General features: G+C 36.6%; 2 protein-coding genes across 2 annotated transcripts; one reads left to right on the plus strand and one right to left on the minus strand.

Moving 5' to 3' along the window:
- Window positions 1–3639: 3639 nt before the first annotated feature.
- Window positions 3640–11720, minus strand: LOC146323962 (pyroglutamyl-peptidase 1-like). The gene is made up of 5 exons (XM_084723139.1): window positions 11570–11720; window positions 9279–9331; window positions 7531–7647; window positions 6908–7140; window positions 3640–4538 (listed from the first exon to the last, which is right to left on the minus strand). The coding sequence occupies exons 1-5, from the start codon at window positions 11601–11603 to the stop codon at window positions 4343–4345; spliced, it is 633 nt and encodes a 210-aa protein (XP_084579265.1). The 5' UTR covers window positions 11604–11720; the 3' UTR covers window positions 3640–4342.
- Window positions 11721–15042: 3322 nt separating this feature from the next.
- Window positions 15043–19971, plus strand: lsm4 (LSM4 homolog, U6 small nuclear RNA and mRNA degradation associated). Its single transcript, XM_084723140.1, has 5 exons — window positions 15043–15150; window positions 15707–15748; window positions 16250–16348; window positions 17616–17796; window positions 19629–19971. The coding sequence occupies exons 1-5, from the start codon at window positions 15148–15150 to the stop codon at window positions 19757–19759; spliced, it is 456 nt and encodes a 151-aa protein (XP_084579266.1). The 5' UTR covers window positions 15043–15147; the 3' UTR covers window positions 19760–19971.
- The last annotated feature ends 1464 nt before the right edge of the window (window positions 19972–21435 follow it).

Below are 21435 nucleotides of genomic sequence, written 5' to 3' on the forward strand. Positions count from 1 at the left end.
TTCCTTACATTTTTTACGATGTCTTTAAAACAGGGCAATTTTTAAATTATGAAACCTTTGGGTTTTTGAGACTAATTTTCCACTTTAAGTTGGTGGGAGAAAAATCAAACCTATAAAAATGCATTTTATTTGCATTGAAAATATTTTGAGATGTTTAATGAGAAAAACATTTTTGTGGTGGCGTCAATGTATATAAGGTACATATTACATATATGTAATAAAAGGTACAGTATTTTTAATGCCTGATTTTGAAATGATAGAAATATATTCATATTAGATTACATTTTTATATCCACTGGATTACATTACTTATTTAAAAATTGTCATGTAATTTGCATTCAGTTACTGACAACATTTCAAAGTAATCAGAGCCAGTCCAAGGAAGTCTCAAAAGTACAAATACCAAAAAGAGACTTGACTTTTACCCTACTGTATTTCAAACAAAGCTAAAGAAGTACAGTTTAAAACACTGCATATAACATGCACTGCTAATTATTTTATTGTCAGGTTTACAGCCATTTACATTTCCTGTACCTTTTGTAAACATAATGTAGAAACAATCTCTCACCTATTTTTCTATTGTGAAATATCTTGTATATTTTGGCATCTCACTTTTTTGAAGCTGTCTACTCATTAAATCTTAAATGTATAATCTTTCACCATAATAATCCAAATGATATTAATTGTAAATGTAATTAGTTTTTGATGACTTGCCTGGTTAGTCCTCACATCAAAAATGAGGAAGTAATCTGGCCTATTAACTGTCAATACAAATCCTGCAGAGACATGTGTTATATCTATATGCACCTATTTTTTTTCTCATTTTTATGTACACTCCTTCTCACCTTTATTTGTTATGCATTGTTGACCTTGTTCTTAGCTGATATGTCTACTCTATATGTGAGTATATTGAGAGCAATGTAAAGCCTGAGTCAATACTTAATGTGAACTTGTAAGCTGAAGGGTACATACATGCATGGAGTTGGAGATCTCAGGCCAATTATTTATGTTACAGCTGTGCAGCAGCACAGTAACATCTTCGATATTTGATAGGCCTGCAGATTCTATCAACTTTATATTAGCACAATTCACTTGTATGCAAAAATCAATTGCATGCTTTTAATAGGCATATCTAGTGACCAGTGAAAAAACAGAGTTGTAATAATAGACACAAAGACCAAAGAATCCTTTAATTCTCTTTATTTCAAAGCCTTTCTTTTCACAAAGCCAAGATTACTTATTGTAACAGTGCTTTGTTAATGTCCAAAGCAGAGAAGGACACCTTTCAGACGCTTCTCCCTAAACAGAGGAACTCACAGTAAATCACAGAGCCATAATGTTATTGTACAAGAGAGCACACACTGAGATAAAAAAGTATTTTTGAGGTAGCCACACATCTGACTGGAACAGCATCAGTAATATATCTTTGAACTGACCCTCTGAGCATTTTTAAGGCCTTTTCATAACACACATAAACAACAGCAAGGCACAGGAGAGAGTCAGGGTCAGAGGTCACCTCATATGTAAACTTGAGGCTTTTCACTTTTGTGAGCTGACATTTTAGGGGCAGCTCCTCCACAACCCATTCATTTCTCAGCACTCACAAAGCCACACAGTAAAATATCAGCACCTAAAAACTCAGAACTAAAACCTGCCTATCATTTCGACCATAAGAGATTCAAACCACATAACCAAGATACAAGTTCAACGACAAATACTAAGATAAAATGAAGTTTTCCGTTCAGCTCATTGCTCCAGGATGCTACTTTGTGGTACAAACCAATCTGCTAAAAATAACAAGAATTTACTCAAACTCACTGGCACCAACTTGCTTGACTCAGGTGAAAACTAAAAGCCTACGTGACCACTACTAAGACTAGCTACGACAGTTTACAACTATATCCATGTTTCGCCACAGTTTTTCTGCAGATACACAGGATGATGAAACAGAATGTGGACCATTCAATGCTAAAACTTCTACCAAAACCGATCAAACTGAAGCCGTGTTAGGTGTCATGGGCTCTCCTGACAGCTTAACAGGCAGGGAGCTGCTGGTCTACACCATAAAACAGAAGACAATACCTTAAAAAAAACTTAAAACAGAAGATTTACACCTGGGAATGGCACCATCACAGACACAGAGACAAGATCTGCTGCGGTTTGTTTAACAGATAAGAACAAAACAAAAGCTCAGGAAAATAAAGCACGACTGTCCTATAAAAGCATACCTCACATACATAATTATAATTATTAGGGGTAAAAACATTAAAATGGATGCGTGTATGTTTGAAAAGCTACATAATTCAACTTAAAGTGACTGAAATAACACAAAATGCAAGCATTCACAGCTAAAATTAGCTGTCCATAGTCCAGAATAAGTAAAAAAAAAAAAAAAAAAAAAGAAAGAAAGTGCTACAGAAATTAAATCCAGGCCCAACTCTGACTGACAAAAGAGTCCAACTTCATCAAATCAAATCCTCAGATAAAATAAGCAGCTATATCTGATTCAATGAAGGGAACGACAGAAAGCTTTAAAAAAGAAATAAGATTTAGGGCTGCACAATTGTGGGAAAAAAAGAAGAATTCTCTGGGATTTACTCTTGAATGCTGCAAAAACAAAATGCAGGTTTTCTTCACAGTTTAAGATTAAATTTAAAAAAAAGTTTCCAGTGAGTAACTCATGACATTAAGCAGAGAGGAGAGAAAAGATCTGCTGTCTGTTCAATTATTTAAAAAATAAAGTTAATGGATACACAATTTAGATTTAGAACAGGAAATTTTCTGAAGTAAATAATGTTCAAGATTTTCTCAAATAATTGTGCAGCCACAACGGAACTCTGACAAACCTAAAACTAAAATCACTGAACCTGAGATCTGTAAAAGAACATTGCACATCCTGGGGTCAGATCTCAGGGGTGGTGGATTTTGGGGGTTTTCTGTCAGATTTGGGCCGACAAACTGGGGGAATATGAGCTGGAACCAACCCGTTCCCTGATTTAAATAACCTTAGTAAAAGAAGGCAAATTAACAACTTCTTATAAAGAAAAAGGACTTTGAGAAACAATACAATATCAAGTGTGAAAGAGCACAGTTAGAACATAGTCAAAAGGAAACACAAAATTAGCAAACACACTTTACTGCTAAACATTTCTACTTAAATCATAATGTATCACGTACATTAATCATTTATAGACACTGAGGTGCAAACACCTGTTGACTGAAACATATTGTGACTGACTGAACTTCAAAATTTAAAGATGAAGCATGATGAAAGCTAAATACTGTAGAGTACATTCACATTTCCTCCAGATGTGACTTCTATAACCATTTCAATAACCCTAACCCTATAAGGTGCATTAATAGGAGTCACATTTGGAGTTACAGGTTGTAATATCTGTTGCATTACAGACCCTCTGCAAATAAACAAATATGAGCTGCACTTTGTTTCTGGGTTTTCTTAAGCTGCGTTTCCACCGCAGGAACTTTGCCTCACAGACCAGGAGCCTTTGGAGGAACTGGAGACATTATTTTACACCCCAAGAAGTCCCTACTCTGCGGGTAGTACTTTCCAAAAATACAGGAACTTTTTGCTGAAAATTTCTTCACAACATTTTATTTCAGCCAAAATTTTTAAAAACAAGCAGCTGCAATTCAGTTTGTTTTTTTGTTCATTGTGCTTCATCACATCAACATGGAGTTGCAGAAGAAAGCATATGACGGATGGATCAATCTCTAGATAGCACCATCATTGTTTGACCTTTAGATGGCACCAGCGTTGTTGTATAGTCGCACAAAAATGATGTGTAGAAACAGACACCGCTTTTTCATACGTCAGCAAACTAATTTTCCTTATCCTCAGGGGTCTTCTGACCACAGTGGCAGTGTAGACAACAATGGACTGAAGGAACTATTTTAGGTACTTCAAAAGTAGTTCCCGGGACTAAAAGGTCCAGGTCCTTTAGGGGGAAACACAGCTTTAGTGAACCTAAAGGTTTTCACATATTATAAACTCCAAAGTCAGAATGTTTTATGTTCCTTGGCAGTGGGACCAAAGCCTTACGTTAAAACATGACTCAGGGGTTGTCTTGAGACCCCAATTTTATCTTCTCACCATCGGGAGTCATTAAAACATAACTGAATCAGGCCTTGCAAAACATGAAGCGAAAACCTTAGACAAAGATAAAGAAATGCTGAAAAGATGCTACACACTGAAGTTTTCACCGTGTCCAAGTAAAGACAACAATAACAAAAGAACATTAAAAAGAAGTTTGGCTACTTGTGGTTAAGTGCAATTTCTCTTGGTGGTGAAGGCTGGAGAGGCTGGCTGGCATCTGGAGGTCACTTAGTGGAAGTGCTGCTGGCAGTGGATCTTCTCCTCGGCCTGGTCCAGAAGCTCCAGCATCTCCCGGACGATGGCCTGCAGCGCGCGGCCCAGGTCTTCGCCGCTGTAAGGCTTTCCAAGAGGAGGCACATGAACGAAGGCAGAGCGACCGTGGCTCAGGTACAGGGACGTGTAGTAGGTGAAATCACAGAGATACCTGTCAGGGAAGACGGAACGGCATCAAATGAATAAGGGGCCTGGCTACATTAGCTAAAATAAAAACACTTACTGGACACTTACTGGATACCAGATAATCAGTCTGATTAATCAGTTTATTACTATACTTGCGTTAAATGTCTTGCAAAAATGTGTTTTTTGAAGTTACTGCACTGTAGTCCCGCAGAACAAAAACACAGGTTGTGTTATAATCCTTAATGAAAGGTATTTATTAGGGGTGGTTAATCTGTCTGATCTCCCGATCCGATTATGATTATTGAGGTCCCGATTCAATTACCAACCGATTTTCGATTATTAACGATTCTCGATTAGCGATTATTGATTTTCTATTTGACAACAGTAACCAAAAATACACCACAAAGTTATTGCACCATTAAAAAAAACAGTCAGTTGTTGAATTACTTAACTCTTTTATTGAGTAACAACTCAAAGCACTTCCTGTGTAGTGTAGGTGTAACTTCAGAATTATTTGTTTTAACTTGGCAAAACTTATTGTAGCTTTACCAGCTTATATACTGTAGAACACAGAAATGAACACAACACATTGTGTTGTGACTGATCAAGTTGTACAAACAACAACAATTAAATGGAAGGCCTATAATTTTTCAGATAAGCAAAAAAGAAAAAAGTGGTGGGATTAAATTTATTTTAAAAATGCACTTGTCTTTGATCTTTGTCTGTCCTTAATTATCACCATATTTATGTAATGTAATAATAATGATAATAGTAATGATAATGGTAATGATATTAAAAACTTTAAACTTATACAGTGCTGTACTATGTATACACTATACATATATTAGATCATTATACACTGTACAGTATAATACACAACTACGCTCTGTAGTCTGGCTCAATGTCCCGCCTACAGCAGCACATCTGATTGGTTAGAAGTCACGATCAATCAGCAGACACACCGTGTCACAGACGGGGTGAGACAGAGCTGCACCGGTGAGCAGAGAGGAGCTGTGTAGAAGTTAAGACAGCTGATATCACCAAAGTTTCAATGAACATCACAGTTTTATGATCTGTTTCTTTGGTGATAGCAGAGTTACATCAGTGAAAAAAGTTACGGTCTGGATAATAAGAATAATCGATTCATACTCGTCCATAACATAATCGCGATTAATTAATAATCGATTTTTTTCACCACCTCTAGTATTTATCCCAATGTTGATATGATTTCAATGACGTATAGATACAAATGGCCTATTAGTAGTAGTGTTAAAACTTAATTTGAACTAGATCAAGAGATGGTAAAAAAAAAAAAAAAAACCCTGACATGTTCTTTTAAGATACAGTACCTACACTAGAAAGAAGTATCGCTTTGTGTTATTTAACTATTACTAATAGTTTATAGTTAATAGTTACCATTTACTAATTAATGATGAACTCTTCTGTTAAACTTGATTTGCACAGATTGAACAGATTTTAGTCTCTATTAGTACATACAACGTTTACTCCAGACTTCGTTGCACAGTTTCACCTCAGCTGTCCATCATACTGTTAAACTACAACGCCAACTCCAAAAGAGTTTTTACGTTGTATAAAACACGAATAAAAGCAGATTGAAATGATTTGCAAATCATTTTTGGCATGTATTCAACCAAATACCGTACAAAGACAAGACATTTAATGATCAAACCGATAAACTATTTTATTTGTAAATATACACTTCTGAATTCTGTTCTGAATTTGATTATCGGCAACACATGTTCCAAAAAAGGGACAGAAGCAACAAAAGATTGTGAAAGTTGTGGAACGTTAAAAAAAACACCAGTTTGGGTCATTCCACAGGTAAACAGATGAACTGTTGACAGGTGAAAATATCAGCATTGGGTATTAAAGGCGTGTATTATGAAACGTAAAATATGGCAATGTAGACCCCAGACTGTTGAGCAAGAATGGGAAAAAATTAACTTTCAAAACTTCAACATTTTGAGTCCACAGTTCCCAAACACTTATGAGTGCTGTTAAAAGTCCCAAATTCTTTCCAACATGTTGCAGTCATCAAATTCAGAATAAGTGTGTTTAGAAAAACAGTTTGAACATAATAAAATATCTTGTCTTTGTTCTGTCCTCAACTGAATATAGGTCAAAAAGTTTTTGCAAATCATTGCATTCTGTTCTTATTTACATTTTACACAACACCCCAGCTTTTATTGAATTGGGGTTGTAAACGCACCTCACGATGCCGAGAGTAAAGATTGTGTACAGCTGATTCACACGTTTAAGAGAGTGACATAAAGGTATTTTCATGTCTCTGTCCCTCAGGAGTTGAAGCGTGTAATCCAGAAGTGAAAGACTAAACACTGTTGCTAACTGGAAAAAAATAAAGTAAATAATTACCTTCCAGCGTCTTTGGAGACGGACACAGCTACTCCCAGCCCTGAGGCGGTCACTCTCTTGCAGACTGATTCCATGTCAATAACTGAGTCGATACAGTCCGGGCCTCCCACAATGCAACACTGTGAAACGGGACAGAAGCTGCTGTTGTCGAGGCCCTTGTAGCCGTGATTCCTGCCACACTTTTCCAGTGTGACAGTGGTGGCCATACCCGACACTCCGACATGAACTACCAACTAGAAACGACAGGAAACAATAAAAACACGAGTCAGAATTACTAAAATATTTTCATCACAACATGTCTGTGGCAGCTCTCTCTGACTGATTTCTGCGCTCTTGAAAAGGAGCTGTGACTATTTTAACTGGAGCAGAGATGCACTTATATTTGACACAAGCTCACATCTGAACCTATGAACTATGCAGTTTAATTTAATGCAGCATGTGTTGCACACATTTGTTATTATCTGGGCGAAGCAGATCTGATTATAACTTACACCTGCCTTTACACAGACCTGAAACCTGTGTCAGTCAAATGCAACCTAACCTGAAACTAAGGCAGAGAGGAGTTTCTGTAATGCACCTTTGAAAGCAGATTGATGTGGACTGGTCGCACCATGTTCTCTTACCAGTGGACGATACTGCTTCCATAATGAAGGAACCAAACTCTGGACTGTCTGATACTCTACAGGAACCTCAGATACATGCAAGTCCACTTCACTGCCCAGACCAAGCTTCTTCAGTTCCTGTCAGGACAAACAAGAACATCAAAATCTATTTCATTGCCAAGTAGGTTTTCATGTACAAGGAATTAGTGCGCTGTGTTAATAAGAAATACATGAAGATTAAGGATCAAGTATTGCAAATCAAAACAGCATAAATAGAAAACAAAAAATGGATAAACATATGAATAACAAAAGCATAAAACAGTATAAACAATATATACAAAAACTATATATTTTTTTTCACTTTAAAACAGTTTTTATTTGGAGCATCTTACAGTGATGAAGGCTAGCACAGCTTTAGCATGTATGCTAAATGGGAATTAAAATCTAGCATTATGCTGTATCATGTTCCCACTGACAGTTGGTGGATGTAGCTTGGTTAAGTTCCTACATGAAAGTGCTCACAACAAGGTCTGTGGATTATCTTGATTAACCAGGTCATGAGTTCAGAAAAAGAGACCTTGCTTTTCAAGTTTGAGTTCAAATGTATTTTTTTGCCGAGGGCAATCTATTTCAATTATATTTGACGAAACACAGACATCACTACAGACGATATCCTCAAAACCTGGCAAACTGCAACTCACACTAGAACAATCTACCTGGATAAACAGCACTTCAGGCAAGAGGAAAAATGTGCATTCTTGATTTTAGGGTGAAATGTCACTTTAATCCTTTTCACTTGTCCAGCTGTGTATTAATAAATAACCACTGCTCATCACTCTCTTTGCCTGTTCCCTCTTAGCTCATACTTTCTGCCTACTGACAGTGCCTGTTGTCTGTTCAGGTTGCCATAAAAAAGTTGCTTTATTTTAAAACAAAAACAGTATTTTCACTCCAAAATAATACAAATCCTACGTGATCAATCGTATTCATATTCAAAACCCAATAATAATGACAATCTATGGCAAAATATTTCTGTGTTAATTAACTCTGTCTGAGCAGGTAAATGTCACTCCTTTTTTGGCTTTTTTAGCTTTTAAGACAGACATCTCTCACTCGCCTTGTCCTCTCCAATTAAATTTAACCTGACTTATTAATTTGAATTTCAGTTTTGAAAACTTAACTGCACAACTCAACCTTCTCCAGAAATAAAGCAAGTATGAGAAAATCAAGGAATAAAAGATGCAATGATACATATTATAAGTAAGATAAATCTGTGTCAAATTCACAGCCAGTGGACCAACACCCCCCCGTCTCCCTGCAGGACAAATAGCCCTGGACACTGACCCCTGCTTGTATTGAAAAGAGGCTTGTTTGACCACGTCTGTGACCCTGCCACAAAGCGGCCTTTTGTTTGCCTTTAATATCCTTATCAAGTCCGTCTAGACACCCTGACAACCACCCACATCCCCCACATGCGGTTTCCCCAGAAGAACGCAGAGAGCCACTGAAACACTGATGCATAGCGTGAAGCTGGCCGGCCACTATCAGAGCATCATGTGACCAACAGGAACAGTCAAACATTTTGGTGACACAAAATATTCATTAAAAAAAATTGAAATTAAATTTAATAATTATTTAAAGGAATTAAATTATTTAAATTACAACAGTCTTCAGCCTCATGCTGATTTCTGTTTGATTTATTTTAACAACAGAGGGAAAAAAAGCAATGAGTATGGACATTAAAACAGCAATAGAGGGGTAAAACACACCTGCACTGCCACCCAGCTGGCGTTAACCGTGTGCTCTCCAAATGGCCCAAAACCTGCAAAATATACACGTTAGTTTGGCTGCTGCACAGTGCACTGCATCACATCAAGTCAAATCAAGGCTGCACAGTTATAACAAGTTCCTCCTTTCCCTTCCACTCCCCCAATGTTGTTAAACAATAAAACACATACAAAAAGTTAAGAACTATATAAAATTTAAATAAAATATAAGAGAAACAACAGAAAAATACAACCTTATACCGTCTGCTCTTGGACAGAGTGCAATTTTATATCTGGTGGTATCACTAGGTTTTCAAGCTATGCTACAAAGACTTCTGGTGGCACTCAAGCTCCCTCTAGTGGTACATTGAGGAATCTCCTAAAATTTTAAAATAAATTCATTAAAAAATCTCTAATAAAAATACTAAAAAAAATTCAAATGAGACTGCTGAAATAAAATAAGTCTTTGTCTTTCCTGTAACATTTATGTCAGCCTGCTAGGCAGTCATGTTCGTGAACGACGCACACACGTTATCGATGAGTATTAGTTACAAACTGAACTGTGGATAGTGGGAGTTGGAAAGCTTAAAATTTTCGAATGATGTAAAAAGTTTCAGAAACTTCGCAATCTTTCTGTTGTAATACAGCATGAGTAAGTCTGACTGTTCTGTGCTGTTCTGTAAGTGTGAAAAGGAAACCTTAATGAGTCATTTGACCTATGGTTGAAATTTCTGGAAAGTTTTTGGTTGAGTTTCAGTCTCTACAGCATTGCAGGATGCTTCTTTCCTTTAATTACCAAATAAAAACAATCTCTAAAAATCCTTCCAAGCATCACTCCATGGGACCTACAAAATCACAGCAGCCTATGGATATTCACTCAGGCCTGTTTATATAGGGATCTATAACTGATCCCCTTCCACCACCACCCTTCCAAGGGTCAGCAGGTCCCTGGGGATTGGGTGGAGGGGAGGATCAGTCTGTCTGACAGGCTGCTGAAAAGGAGCAGAGCGAGGGGCCGGCAGCTGCCAGCCGGCCCGCTATTGTGAAGGTGCTGTTCCCAGGCAATCTACACATCTACTATCAGCAGGGACTGCGAGCTTCTGCACCCCTTTGTGTCTGAAAACACCAAGTCACTGTTTCTGTTATCCTCCACAGATCTGATGGTCAAGGCTGCAGTTTGTGCACTTAGAAAATATCAGATTTAAGTGGCTAGAAGTGAAGTTAAACGAGTACAACCTTTTCCCTGGGTAATATATCAACCGATGTATTTAGGTCACTGTAATCATTAGTTTGTCTTATTTAATTAACAGCGATGCTTAATGTGTTTAACATGCATAGTAGCTTTTAAGACAGACTGATAGGATGCAGCTGAAAATAACAGTTCTGTCTAGGTCCAGACTTTCACATCATAATGCAGAGCAATATGATTAAATTGGTTACAGAAACCCATAAAGTAGGATGTCACTACTGAAATACAATAATGGGTTGGTTATTGGTTATCATCATGTTATTTACTTTGTCCAGCTCTAAAAAATGGCACAATGACTGGAAAGATGTTGAGAACAAGCCAAAGTGTTGTGAAACTCAAAATACAAAGCCATGAAGAAGAAAAACTCAGGCACTCTTCTTTTGGACAGAACAGTTAACAATATTGTCTTATTACAACAAAATCCCTCCCTAGATCACTCCACATAAGCACTACAAAATACATGTAATTGGGTAATTTTGTATTTGTTATGTTATATTTGTCTGTCGTTTCTTATGCAATGATCCCCTATTAATAATATGATAATAATAACCATAAACTAATGTCTGCGATAACTTTTATTTTATAATTGCATCTATTAATGTAGACTACACTTTATAGTGTATATAATTTACCCAATTAGCAAGATCAGTAGAAATTCTATCAAAATTACATTTCCAATAAATCATGTTTGATACGTATTATTAATGTTTAAATGTTTACCTTATATAGTTTGGTGTGGCCTTTCAATAAAGACATAGAACAACAACAAAAGGATCATTTCATTTAGCCTGTCATTAGCCTCAAATTAGCTATAAAGAGGATAACTTCACTTCACCATACTTCCATGCTGTTTTTTTTATTACAGCTACATGGAAATTGTTTCGTTCATTTTTGTACAACTGCTGCGACGGAGGGAAGCAGCTTCCTGACGCCATTAACGTGTGAGCAGCTGTCATCTACACAACTTTTCCTCCACTTCGCCCACTGCTGCTGCTCAGTTTTGACGACAATAAACGACAACAGTAGCTGTTAAAAGAGGACAAACCTGTAACGACCACAGTCCGTTTACTGTTATCCATCTCCCGGCCTGTTACAGAGGATCCGTTGCTTTTTTCGTTATTTATTTTTAAACCAGGACCGTACAGGGAGTCAGTGAGCTCCACAGCTGACGGCTCCTTCTGCCAGACGGACACAAATGAAACCAGCCGGTCCTCCTTCCAGCAGGCTACGTGAGACGTGACGTGGTGACGTCTGCGATGACACGTTGATTCATCACGGCAGTCCAAGATTGTTAACAACATTGATTATCACCGTATAATCCTATAAAATTCTTTATTCGCACGCATAAGTGTCCTTCCCCTGATTTCACCCATTATCATAAAAAATCTAAAAAAAAATCTAAAAAAGTTTAAAAAGCAGATTTTTAGGATATTACAGAAACATTAAGTCAAATTAATAGATGTTATATATAGTCTATTTTATTCAAATTTATTTCTGCTGACCTAAACTAAAAAACTTATATTCTTTTAATCGTTGCTTTCTTTTATTTGTTTTTTATTTTTTGTCACTGCTGCTCTGCGGACTAAGCATTGCATGTTGTCTGAGCTGTAACATAAGGTGCTGTAAATGACTCTTATAAAGGTCTGCTGATCTGTCCATCACTTTTTTCAAGGCTTTGTTTTCCTAATGTTAAAATAACTGTTCCCTCCATGCTTTTATTTGGAAGGTGTATTTGAATCTTATGGGCTTTTATTTTGGCGCTCCACCGGCAGCACAGGAAGTGTATATCTAAGAAGCGGTTTGTTGACATGAGGGAGACGCTTCCAAAAAAAGTCCCAAAGTTCATGTAAGGGACAAGGAAAAACGAAGCATTTATACAAACTTACAAGCACCTAGCTGGGATGGGAACAAGGTATTTGTGTTATTTAATTTGTTTTATGACGGTTTTCTATGACATGTGAATTTAATTTAGCTAACTGTGAAAGGGTGTTTTATGTGAATTGTTGCCATAGCAGTCAAGCAAATGTTAGCTTCTTTTAAGTGTTTATGTGGTGCTGCTAGCTTTCTATTTTTGGCATGTTTTTGACGAAGGAGTGCTGTTTGTCAGTAATATTATGGCTAATATTTTCACATGTATGGTTAAATTTGTGTTAAGGTGATATTTGTATACTTCTAAGGGCACATTCATTCGTTTATTATTTATTTATTTATTTGTTTTATGTTTATCCTTCCTGTAGCTCTTACAGTGTTTCCTGAGGAAAAGAGAAAAGGACAGGAAAGTGAATTTGTGTTTAGAATAAATGCCTTGTGAAACATCACTACGCTTCACCATTGTCTGGCTGGGGTTTGCTACAGGTGCGGTGAAAACTGCATTATAGTAATGATATTTGCGAATAACAATACTTGAGGTGTGCATTGTAAAAGGGTTTACTTTAGATTTGTTTATTAACTTTTTTGGAAGGGGTTAGAAATTAAATAGAATTTGACTCATTTACATCACACATGACAGCTTGACAACAATACCCATAATAGCATAATTTCTAGAAATTTGTGAAATTTGTTACTAAGAGATAGCTAGGGGAGATTAACTGGATCTGGGAGGATGCACAACTAGTTGATCATATTTCAGAAAGGCAATGTTCCCCTTCTTCCTCTCTCCTCTGTTTTGTGGCAGCAGTTTCTTTCGTTTCATGCACACATTCTCAGAAAAGTCCCCGTTAATGAAGATGAAGATGAAGAAGAAATTTAACTACAATGGATCTGGGACGTCCAGCATGGTCATATTTTCCAGTCCAATGAGATCTTTCAATTTCTATAAGCTTGGAGTCTATTTTAAGGTGATAAGAAAATACTTTCTTTGCCTTGATCTCTGTCTCATTCCAAGATTCAGATTTTGAGTCTGGCAGTCCATCTATTAGCAGGTTGTTTCTTCTTGACAGATTTTTCAAATAATCATTTTTAAACAGACTATTTATGGAAGTTTGGTGATCAGCAAGGCTGTCAGAGATAACTTGGTTTGGTGGCTTGCAAGTCATCCAAGTGTGCTTGTAAAAATTGGAAGTTAGCTTTAAGATCTTGAATGTCTTTGGACGTGTTCAATGCATCTTTAACAAGATTGTCCATGTGGGCAAACATAGAGTCAACAATCACTTGTAGGCATGATTTATAGCTATTTTCTTGTTGCTCAAGTAATTCCTTGTAAAAAGCCTTTTGCTGTTCCAGCAGCTCATGAACCATAGATAGAGTGACAAAATCTTCCTCACCCTTTTTAGGCATTTTAATTCTTCGCAGTGTCCACGGTAGCTTGAAGTAGAGTAGCTTTCTTTGAGTAGACAATACACAGTCAATGACAGCAGGTGGTATAGAGCATCTAGTAGGCTCCAACTGTTAATCCATGGAAGATCTCTTAAAGCATTTTTCATCCGCGCTTCAGCAACACATCTCCATATATGACTTAAATATATAATTAAAAATGTTTATAGTGATTTTTAAAATTATTTTAAAAGGCCAGGAATCTTAGAAAACAATCTGAGTTCATGCTGCTGCTGTTCTACTGTAACTCTTTGCTCTACCATCTAAATGAGACACACAACATGATGTATGCCACCAGTTGTATGTGGAAATAATTCAAAGGATTAAACAACGGAGGGATAAAATCCGCTGGGCTGAGGTTTGCTGCGACATTTGAAATATCAGACAAAATTCCAGGTGAAAGCCCAAAGTTTCAAGAACACTGGATTTATAGTTTATCCAGAAAACATCTGGGTGAAATTACTGCAGCATCCAATGAATTTACCTCGAGCAGTTGGCTGTGGCAAAAAGCACTCCTCACTGAAGAAAGATACCAAAATCTCCAGAAGAATCCATCCAAAGCCTCACACCAAGTGACTGGGAACTTTTTTAAAGTCTTACTTTTTAAGGTTGAGAGATTGATCAAAGACTGAACTTGGCATTTCATCTTCACATGCAGCTGCAGTGAGGGTCAAGCTGCACAGTTTATATTATTTATGTGTGTATGTATATGGATGTGTGTTAATATGTATGTATTTTTTGTTTAGTATTTTGCGAGTCAATAAAATTGTGGAGAAAATTCTATGTATTTATTTAAAGATTTCTATTTAGTTATGTATTACTATTTATTTTTTTATCATTTAGAATATTACTTGCCTCTCAATACATTGGTACATTTTGTTTTCATCTGTTTTTTTTAAATACTTCTTTGCCTTTTTGTTATTTATAAAATAAAAAATTATATACTATAATAAACAACATATACCGTAATGAGCAATTAAATTAATAAATATAATGCACAGTAAATTGAAAATAATAAGATAATAACTAAATCTAATTGTTGCCCAAAAAAATCTATTTATCTATTTTATTTCTATTTCTATTGTATATTGTAATATTATTGATTAATATAGTTTGGAAATGTTTCTCGATGACTGCTGTTGACTGTAGAGGGCAGTATTTTATAATACAGCCACGATCACACCGCAGCGCCGGAAACAATTCATTGAGAGAAGAAGAAGTAGCACCGTAGCTGTTAGCTAGGTGGCAAAATCGTGTCAGTGAAGGAACAAGACAGCAAGTGAGACAAAATCATAAAGAGATACTGTCACAATGGTAAGTATCCAACTGTTGTGTTCAGTTAAAACGTTGATAGTTGTGTTAGGTTTTCAGTAGCACGCTGCTGCTAAGCTAACTGCGGACTGAAGCGCCGCTGGGTTACAGTGATGCTCGGTATGCTAGTTAGCAAGTCAAGTTAGCGTTTGTAGCCCTTTTAGTTAAATTAAACTACATTGACACACATTGATTGTTTTGAAACGTATGCAGACTAAACACACAACCACAGAAAACCTAAACAATGTGCTCAAGTAATGATATAAGCGTATTTAGCTTCAAACTGGTAGTTTATTGTTGCCTTGCATAACAGCAAGTAACGTGACGCTGTGTACACAGGATAAACAGAAACCTTTTTCTGAATTGTTATAACATTTATACCATTAGAAACTGCAAAATAATTGTTTTTTAATGGAATAACACACTGCTGGGGGAATTTTGGGGTTCTCCAATGTTGCAGGCAACCTACAGTAGCAGCAGGTGTCTTTTATATACTCAGTGCCTTACCTCAAATACAGCCCTGGTTGTCTGTGACCTGTTTTTTCCGTTCAATTTGCAGCTTCCACTATCTCTGCTGAAGACTGCCCAGAACCATCCTATGGTGAGGAGACTCTTTCTGATGTCTACGAACTTATGTTAGCACTAGAGGAGTTTACATATCTGAATCAAAATCATCTTAGTATCATATTATCCCGCCATGACTGTAAGTCAGTAAGCAGTAAATATAAATATTTATGTTGTTTTTAGTCTGCCATCCAATAAATTTACAGTTTAAGAACATCCTGTAAGTGGTTACTCAGGTTTGGCTGCTTCCCTTTGTCTTCCTCTAAATTGTATCTCTGTATAATGTGTCATGTTCTATGTGTTTGCTGTTGCTGCTTTTTATTCTCAGGTTAAAGTAGTTCAAGAAACTATCTTCAACCTTGGCAACATTGAGGTGTTTACTGGTATTGTAACTTGCAATCTGTGTAGCCTGTGTCTTGTTTCTTTTGGGTTATAACATGAGAAAACTTGTGCTCTAACACCTGTCCTGCCATGCTGCATTGCTTCATCAGTATTTTTAATGAGCCTGCTGTTTTTTGTGTCCTCTCTCTCTCCTCAGCTGGTGGAGCTGAAGAATGGCGAGACATACAACGGTCACCTGGTCAGTTGTGACAACTGGATGAACATCAACCTGAGAGAAGTCATCTGCACCTCGAGGGTAAAGCTGAGCTTTGCTTTCGCTTCTCTCCAGTCACTTAGGCCTTGTTTACTGTAGGCACTGCAGGCAAATCAGATTTGTTTCTTAAATAAAAGTTTTAAGTTTCTGCCCTGTTATTTGTAAGTGATTGGATGTGTTTGACATCATCAGCCTGCACGGGTTTCTGTGGTAATGACATAGATGTCAGGAACCATACATGTGACTTTCTAACATGAAAGCATGAGAAATGGTGAGACTGTATAGGAGCGTCTGGCCAAAAGTGCCAGCAGACAATTTATTTTCAGCATCTCTCTGTGTACTCCATACTGCTCTGCTAGTAGTAGTGTGTATTTTGCTCAGCTGTTGTGATACACCTCTGTCACTCTGGATTGACGTCAGCATGTGTCGTGTTGGGAAAGATGATTTGAAATCTGATTTGAGGGGCCAAAGCTGCAGATTCTGATTGGAATCTCAAGTCAAGCCACCTCCAAATGTGTCCTGGATCTGATTTGCAAAAAAAGCATTTCATGTGGGTTCTTGCTGTCCAGACTTTCTCAAATTAATCTGGAGACAATCTGAATGCCAAAAAACAAATTTGAATTGGCGGTCTGAACAAGGCCTAAAACTTTACATGTAGTGCTTCCAGCAGTAGGAAAGGAAAAGAAGACATGTATGTTTCAGCTGTAGGTGTCAGTTTTGTCTGCTGTTAGGTGGATCACTCTGAAAATATAAATGGTAAGAAAAGATTGTAGTCAGTAACCACACAGGCTCTTAACAAGCACTCCATACCACATTTAAAGATTTATTATCAAGTTTCATTTGTTTTTTGGTCCAGTACTTTAGTGGTGGTGTTGTTTTTCCTTTACTTTGTAGTTTATACAGCCTCTCAATGATTAATTTCAGATGTCATCATTTACTACAAATTTACTTTTTCTTGAAAAGTATCCAAAAAGATTAACCAGTTATCAGAGTTAGAATAATTTGCCCATCTGTTGATTGGTTATCTGAGTAGAATCTCCAACTGTACTTGCCCAAAAACCCTAATAATGTAGTTTAAAAATGATGGTGGGTAAAAAGTCAAAATTTTGATGACAGTAAATAGCTGGGAAAAAAACAAAAAAAATAATAATAAGACAACCAAAATGGCAATTAATCTCATAAAAACATCTCAATAGAAAACGAAACATAGCACAGGGATCCTCTACAGATCTAACAGACACAATGAACTTAATGCCAAAAAGTGACATTTTGATTAAAATGCGTTGACGCCCGCCCTCCCCTCTGACAGGATGGAGATAAGTTCTGGAGGATGCCTGAGTGCTACATCAGAGGAAGCACCATCAAGTATCTGCGAATCCCAGACGAGATCATCGACATGGTGAAGGAGGAGGTGGTGTCAAAGGGCCGCGGACGTGGAGGCACCCAGCAGAACAAACAGCAGGGCAAAGGAAGAGGCGGAGCCGGCCGAGGTGAGTGATTGGACAGACTGCAGCAGGAGTGTTTGTTTGTGACCCGCTGAGCTAACATGAATATTTGCTTGTCAGAATTTTTTTTTATAATTAAAAGTCTGCACACTTCAGGAGTATCAAAGCTTTTACCCCAAGATGCTGATACTCATATCATCAGCGTCACCTGTAAATCATGTAACATTGTGGACATTTTTTGTCTTAACCGTGGTTGAAGAATTGTCTTCTGTTTAATTAATCCAGGGAATTCTGCGATCATTAGGCTGATTAAAATGTTCCAGTACAAATCATGTAATCAACTGAAACATGCATGTCAGCAACCTGTAAGAAAATATTTTTCTTTATTTCTGAGGGGCAGACATGTTAGAGATGTGATACTTAAAATCACATTCATTTTGTGCTTCCCATTCCTTTGACATAATCTGTCATAGGATAGGCTAATACAATTATCGTAGAGCTGCAGCGATTACACAATCAATTACTCGATCGAAACCAATTAGTTGCCAACTATTTTGTTGGTCGATTAATAGTTTCATTTTTCAAGCAAAAATGCCATATTTTCTGGTTCTAGCTTCTTAAATGTAAAGATTCTTTGCTTTTCTTTGTAATTTTTTATTTTATTTAACAAAAGCAATTTAAAGACTTTCGCCTCTGGGAAATTATGATTTTTGACATTCTATACACTAAACAAGTAATTATGAAAACAATCCTCAAATTAATCAATAATTGCAGCCCTAAATGATCAGCTTTGGTGATCATTGTGCATCCCTAGTTATCTATGCAATGAAGGCAGCGAGCCACTAGATGTCAGTATACAGCGGATAGTGTCTCAATATCATCTGGCTGTTTTTACAGCAGTGACACTGAAGCCAGGTTGTTGTAGCTGGTAATGCTAATAATAGCAGCCAAGCAGAAAGCTGTCATTTCATTTTTGAACAGATATGCATTTTGAATTTAAAACCTGTGGGCTACACAAACTGACACAACCCTTACTATTATTATTTTGATTTTCTATTATTTTGTTTCTTTTTTTTTTAATTGTGGAATACTTGTACACTTGAATGTTACTAAATGTCTGCTTTCAGAGCCAGTGATTAAGTATTAAATTATTACTTAAGCAATAACTGAATGCATAGGTAATTATTTAATATCATAACAAGTAGGCCAGCTGTATGAGAGCAACCACAACGCTGATGTTCACCTTCTGTGCTGCTCAAACCTTCAAAATGTGCATCACACAGATAATTAGATAATTCCCCTGTATCTCCATCAAGAATTACAATGTTGTTGCTGATTTATCAGTCTGTTTTTTTAATAATAAGATAGGAACATTGTTCTCTGGAAAAAATAAAAAATAGTGTGATTAGTTTTAGTTGTTATTTCCACAAATTATAATGAATTTGTCACTTCATTATGAACTGTTGTAGTGGCACACAAAAATACAAATGCAAACTTTATACTGCATTCTCAGTTTATTGCTTTATTTCTTAAGTTGATGTGTTTTGACAAACAAGCTAGACAATGTCAAACACTTATCAAAATTTGAATAATTTATTGGGGCCGCCCCTTTTATCGCAGTGTGATTGAAATCCAAACTGTAGAACCCTGCAATTAATTGATAAAGGAAACTGTGTGACAAAACAGCATAATAATGAACTATTGTAGTGCTGCAGAGATTCACTGACCCAAAAACATTGTTGTCCAGATGTAAGAAAACATGTTTGTTTGGTACAGACTCCAACAAATGCCACATCATCACAAACACTTTTTTGTTTCAGTGAAAATTAAAAATCAAAAATGATTGATCTCTCCATTCTTTTTCTTCTCTTATTCAGGTCTGTTTGGCGGTCGTGGCAGAGGAATGACCGGCCCCGGTCGGGGGCAGCAGCAGCAGCAGCAGCAACAGCAGCAACAGCAGCAGGATAAGAAACCAGGCAAACCACAGGGGATGAAGAACCAGCACTGACAGGCAACATTACATCTTCAACAACACATTTTCAGAGCAGATTACTCCTTCAGTACGTGAAGATAAAATTAACTCTCTGGTGTTTCCTTCTGCTGTGATGGTTGTCAAGACTGAACACTGCAGAAACCACACTGGGAGAAGACATGAGAAGCTGTGCTTTTGCACTGAATTTTGTTTTTTAGTATCTGTAAGGGTTTTTTTTTTTGTTTGTTTGTTTTTTTAAATAATGACCATATAACAGTGCTGACCGGCTCCTCCTTTAGTATCAGTGTATAATATGTATCATTACAACTTTGCAGGAACGTTTTGTATCATAAATCACATTGTACTATCAAAAACAGTTTTCCGTCAGTTGGCACACTGGAATGAGGTTTTTATTTTTAGTTTTTTGGTAGTTTTTATGGTAAAGAAACTGTCCAGCCCCAACTTCTGTTAAATGAATATTTTCTTTGACTTGCTCTTTATGTTCATGTTGTTTGTGACGGTCTGAGTTTTGCTACCTTTGTGTTTGTGTGCTGGGCTGTATGGTCCGATCACAGCAGCCGACCGGCAGTTTGGTGACGACGATTCAGTCCTTGAAAACTAACACTTTTGTTGAAGAATTCGTAAGATGACATATTACGATCATCAGGATTTCCAAAAAGAAAAAGATTCTCATATTCTTAAGTCTGAAATGGATAAGTCCAGCGTGTCTTATTGGTTGGGTTTCATTTTATTTTTGTAACAAAAGACGATGTTGTAATTTATTTACATAAGAACATGAGAATAAAACACCTTTTGTTAAAGTGGTCGTATTTATTCAGAACATATCCTCTGTCTGAAGATTCAGTTATGACTACTATTGTTTCTGTTAGTTCCCTCAACAAAGTTCCTTCATTCAGATCACACTGTAACGTCACCAGCACAGACATTCCTCTGGTCAGTAGCCTGTTAATGTAAAACACCTGGACAACCTTTTACTACAACAGTGAAAATGTTACATTACTAAAATAAAATAACAGAAAAAAATGATACCACCACAAAAACAATTGAAATGTTACTAATTTGTGAATAATGAATATGCAAAATATATAAAAATATAAATATTTTATTATGTATATTATATTTATTCAAATATTATACAGTTGGGGTCGGGGGGGAAAGGGACAGTTCACCCCAAAATCAAAAATACATATTTTTTCTCTTACCTTTAGTGCTATTTATCCAAATTGTTTTAGTGTGAGTTACACTAAATAGTAAATCACTTATTAAAATAACAAGAAAAGAATAAGAAAAAAAAAACCTACACAGGGGAAATAAGATTTTTCGTTGCTTTGTAATGTTTGTATGTACACGGGTCTGAAATACACACACATGAACGAACAAAGACCTGTAGACATGAGTCGGAGAGATGAGCGAGGAGGCTGCACACATACATGTACACATGTAGTCAGGTGCTCCAAACAGTTTTGGGTTGGGTGCCTTGCTCAGGAGCACCTCAGCAGTGAATAAATTGCACCACAGGCCTGAGGAAAAATATGCATTTTTGATTTTGAGGTAAACTACCCCTTTAAATATTACATTTAATTTAATTTATTATATTAATAATTTAAAATATAAGGTAAATCTAAAATATATATGAGATATAAAACTCCTCTGGCAGCTCCATTGTTTGTTTTAGGTGCAATGACTGATGG

Source organism: Lutjanus erythropterus, chromosome 7, assembly GCF_056507025.1.
Source record: "Lutjanus erythropterus isolate fLutEry1 chromosome 7, fLutEry1.hap2, whole genome shotgun sequence".
NCBI classification, from domain to species: domain Eukaryota; kingdom Metazoa; phylum Chordata; class Actinopteri; order Lutjaniformes; family Lutjanidae; genus Lutjanus; species Lutjanus erythropterus.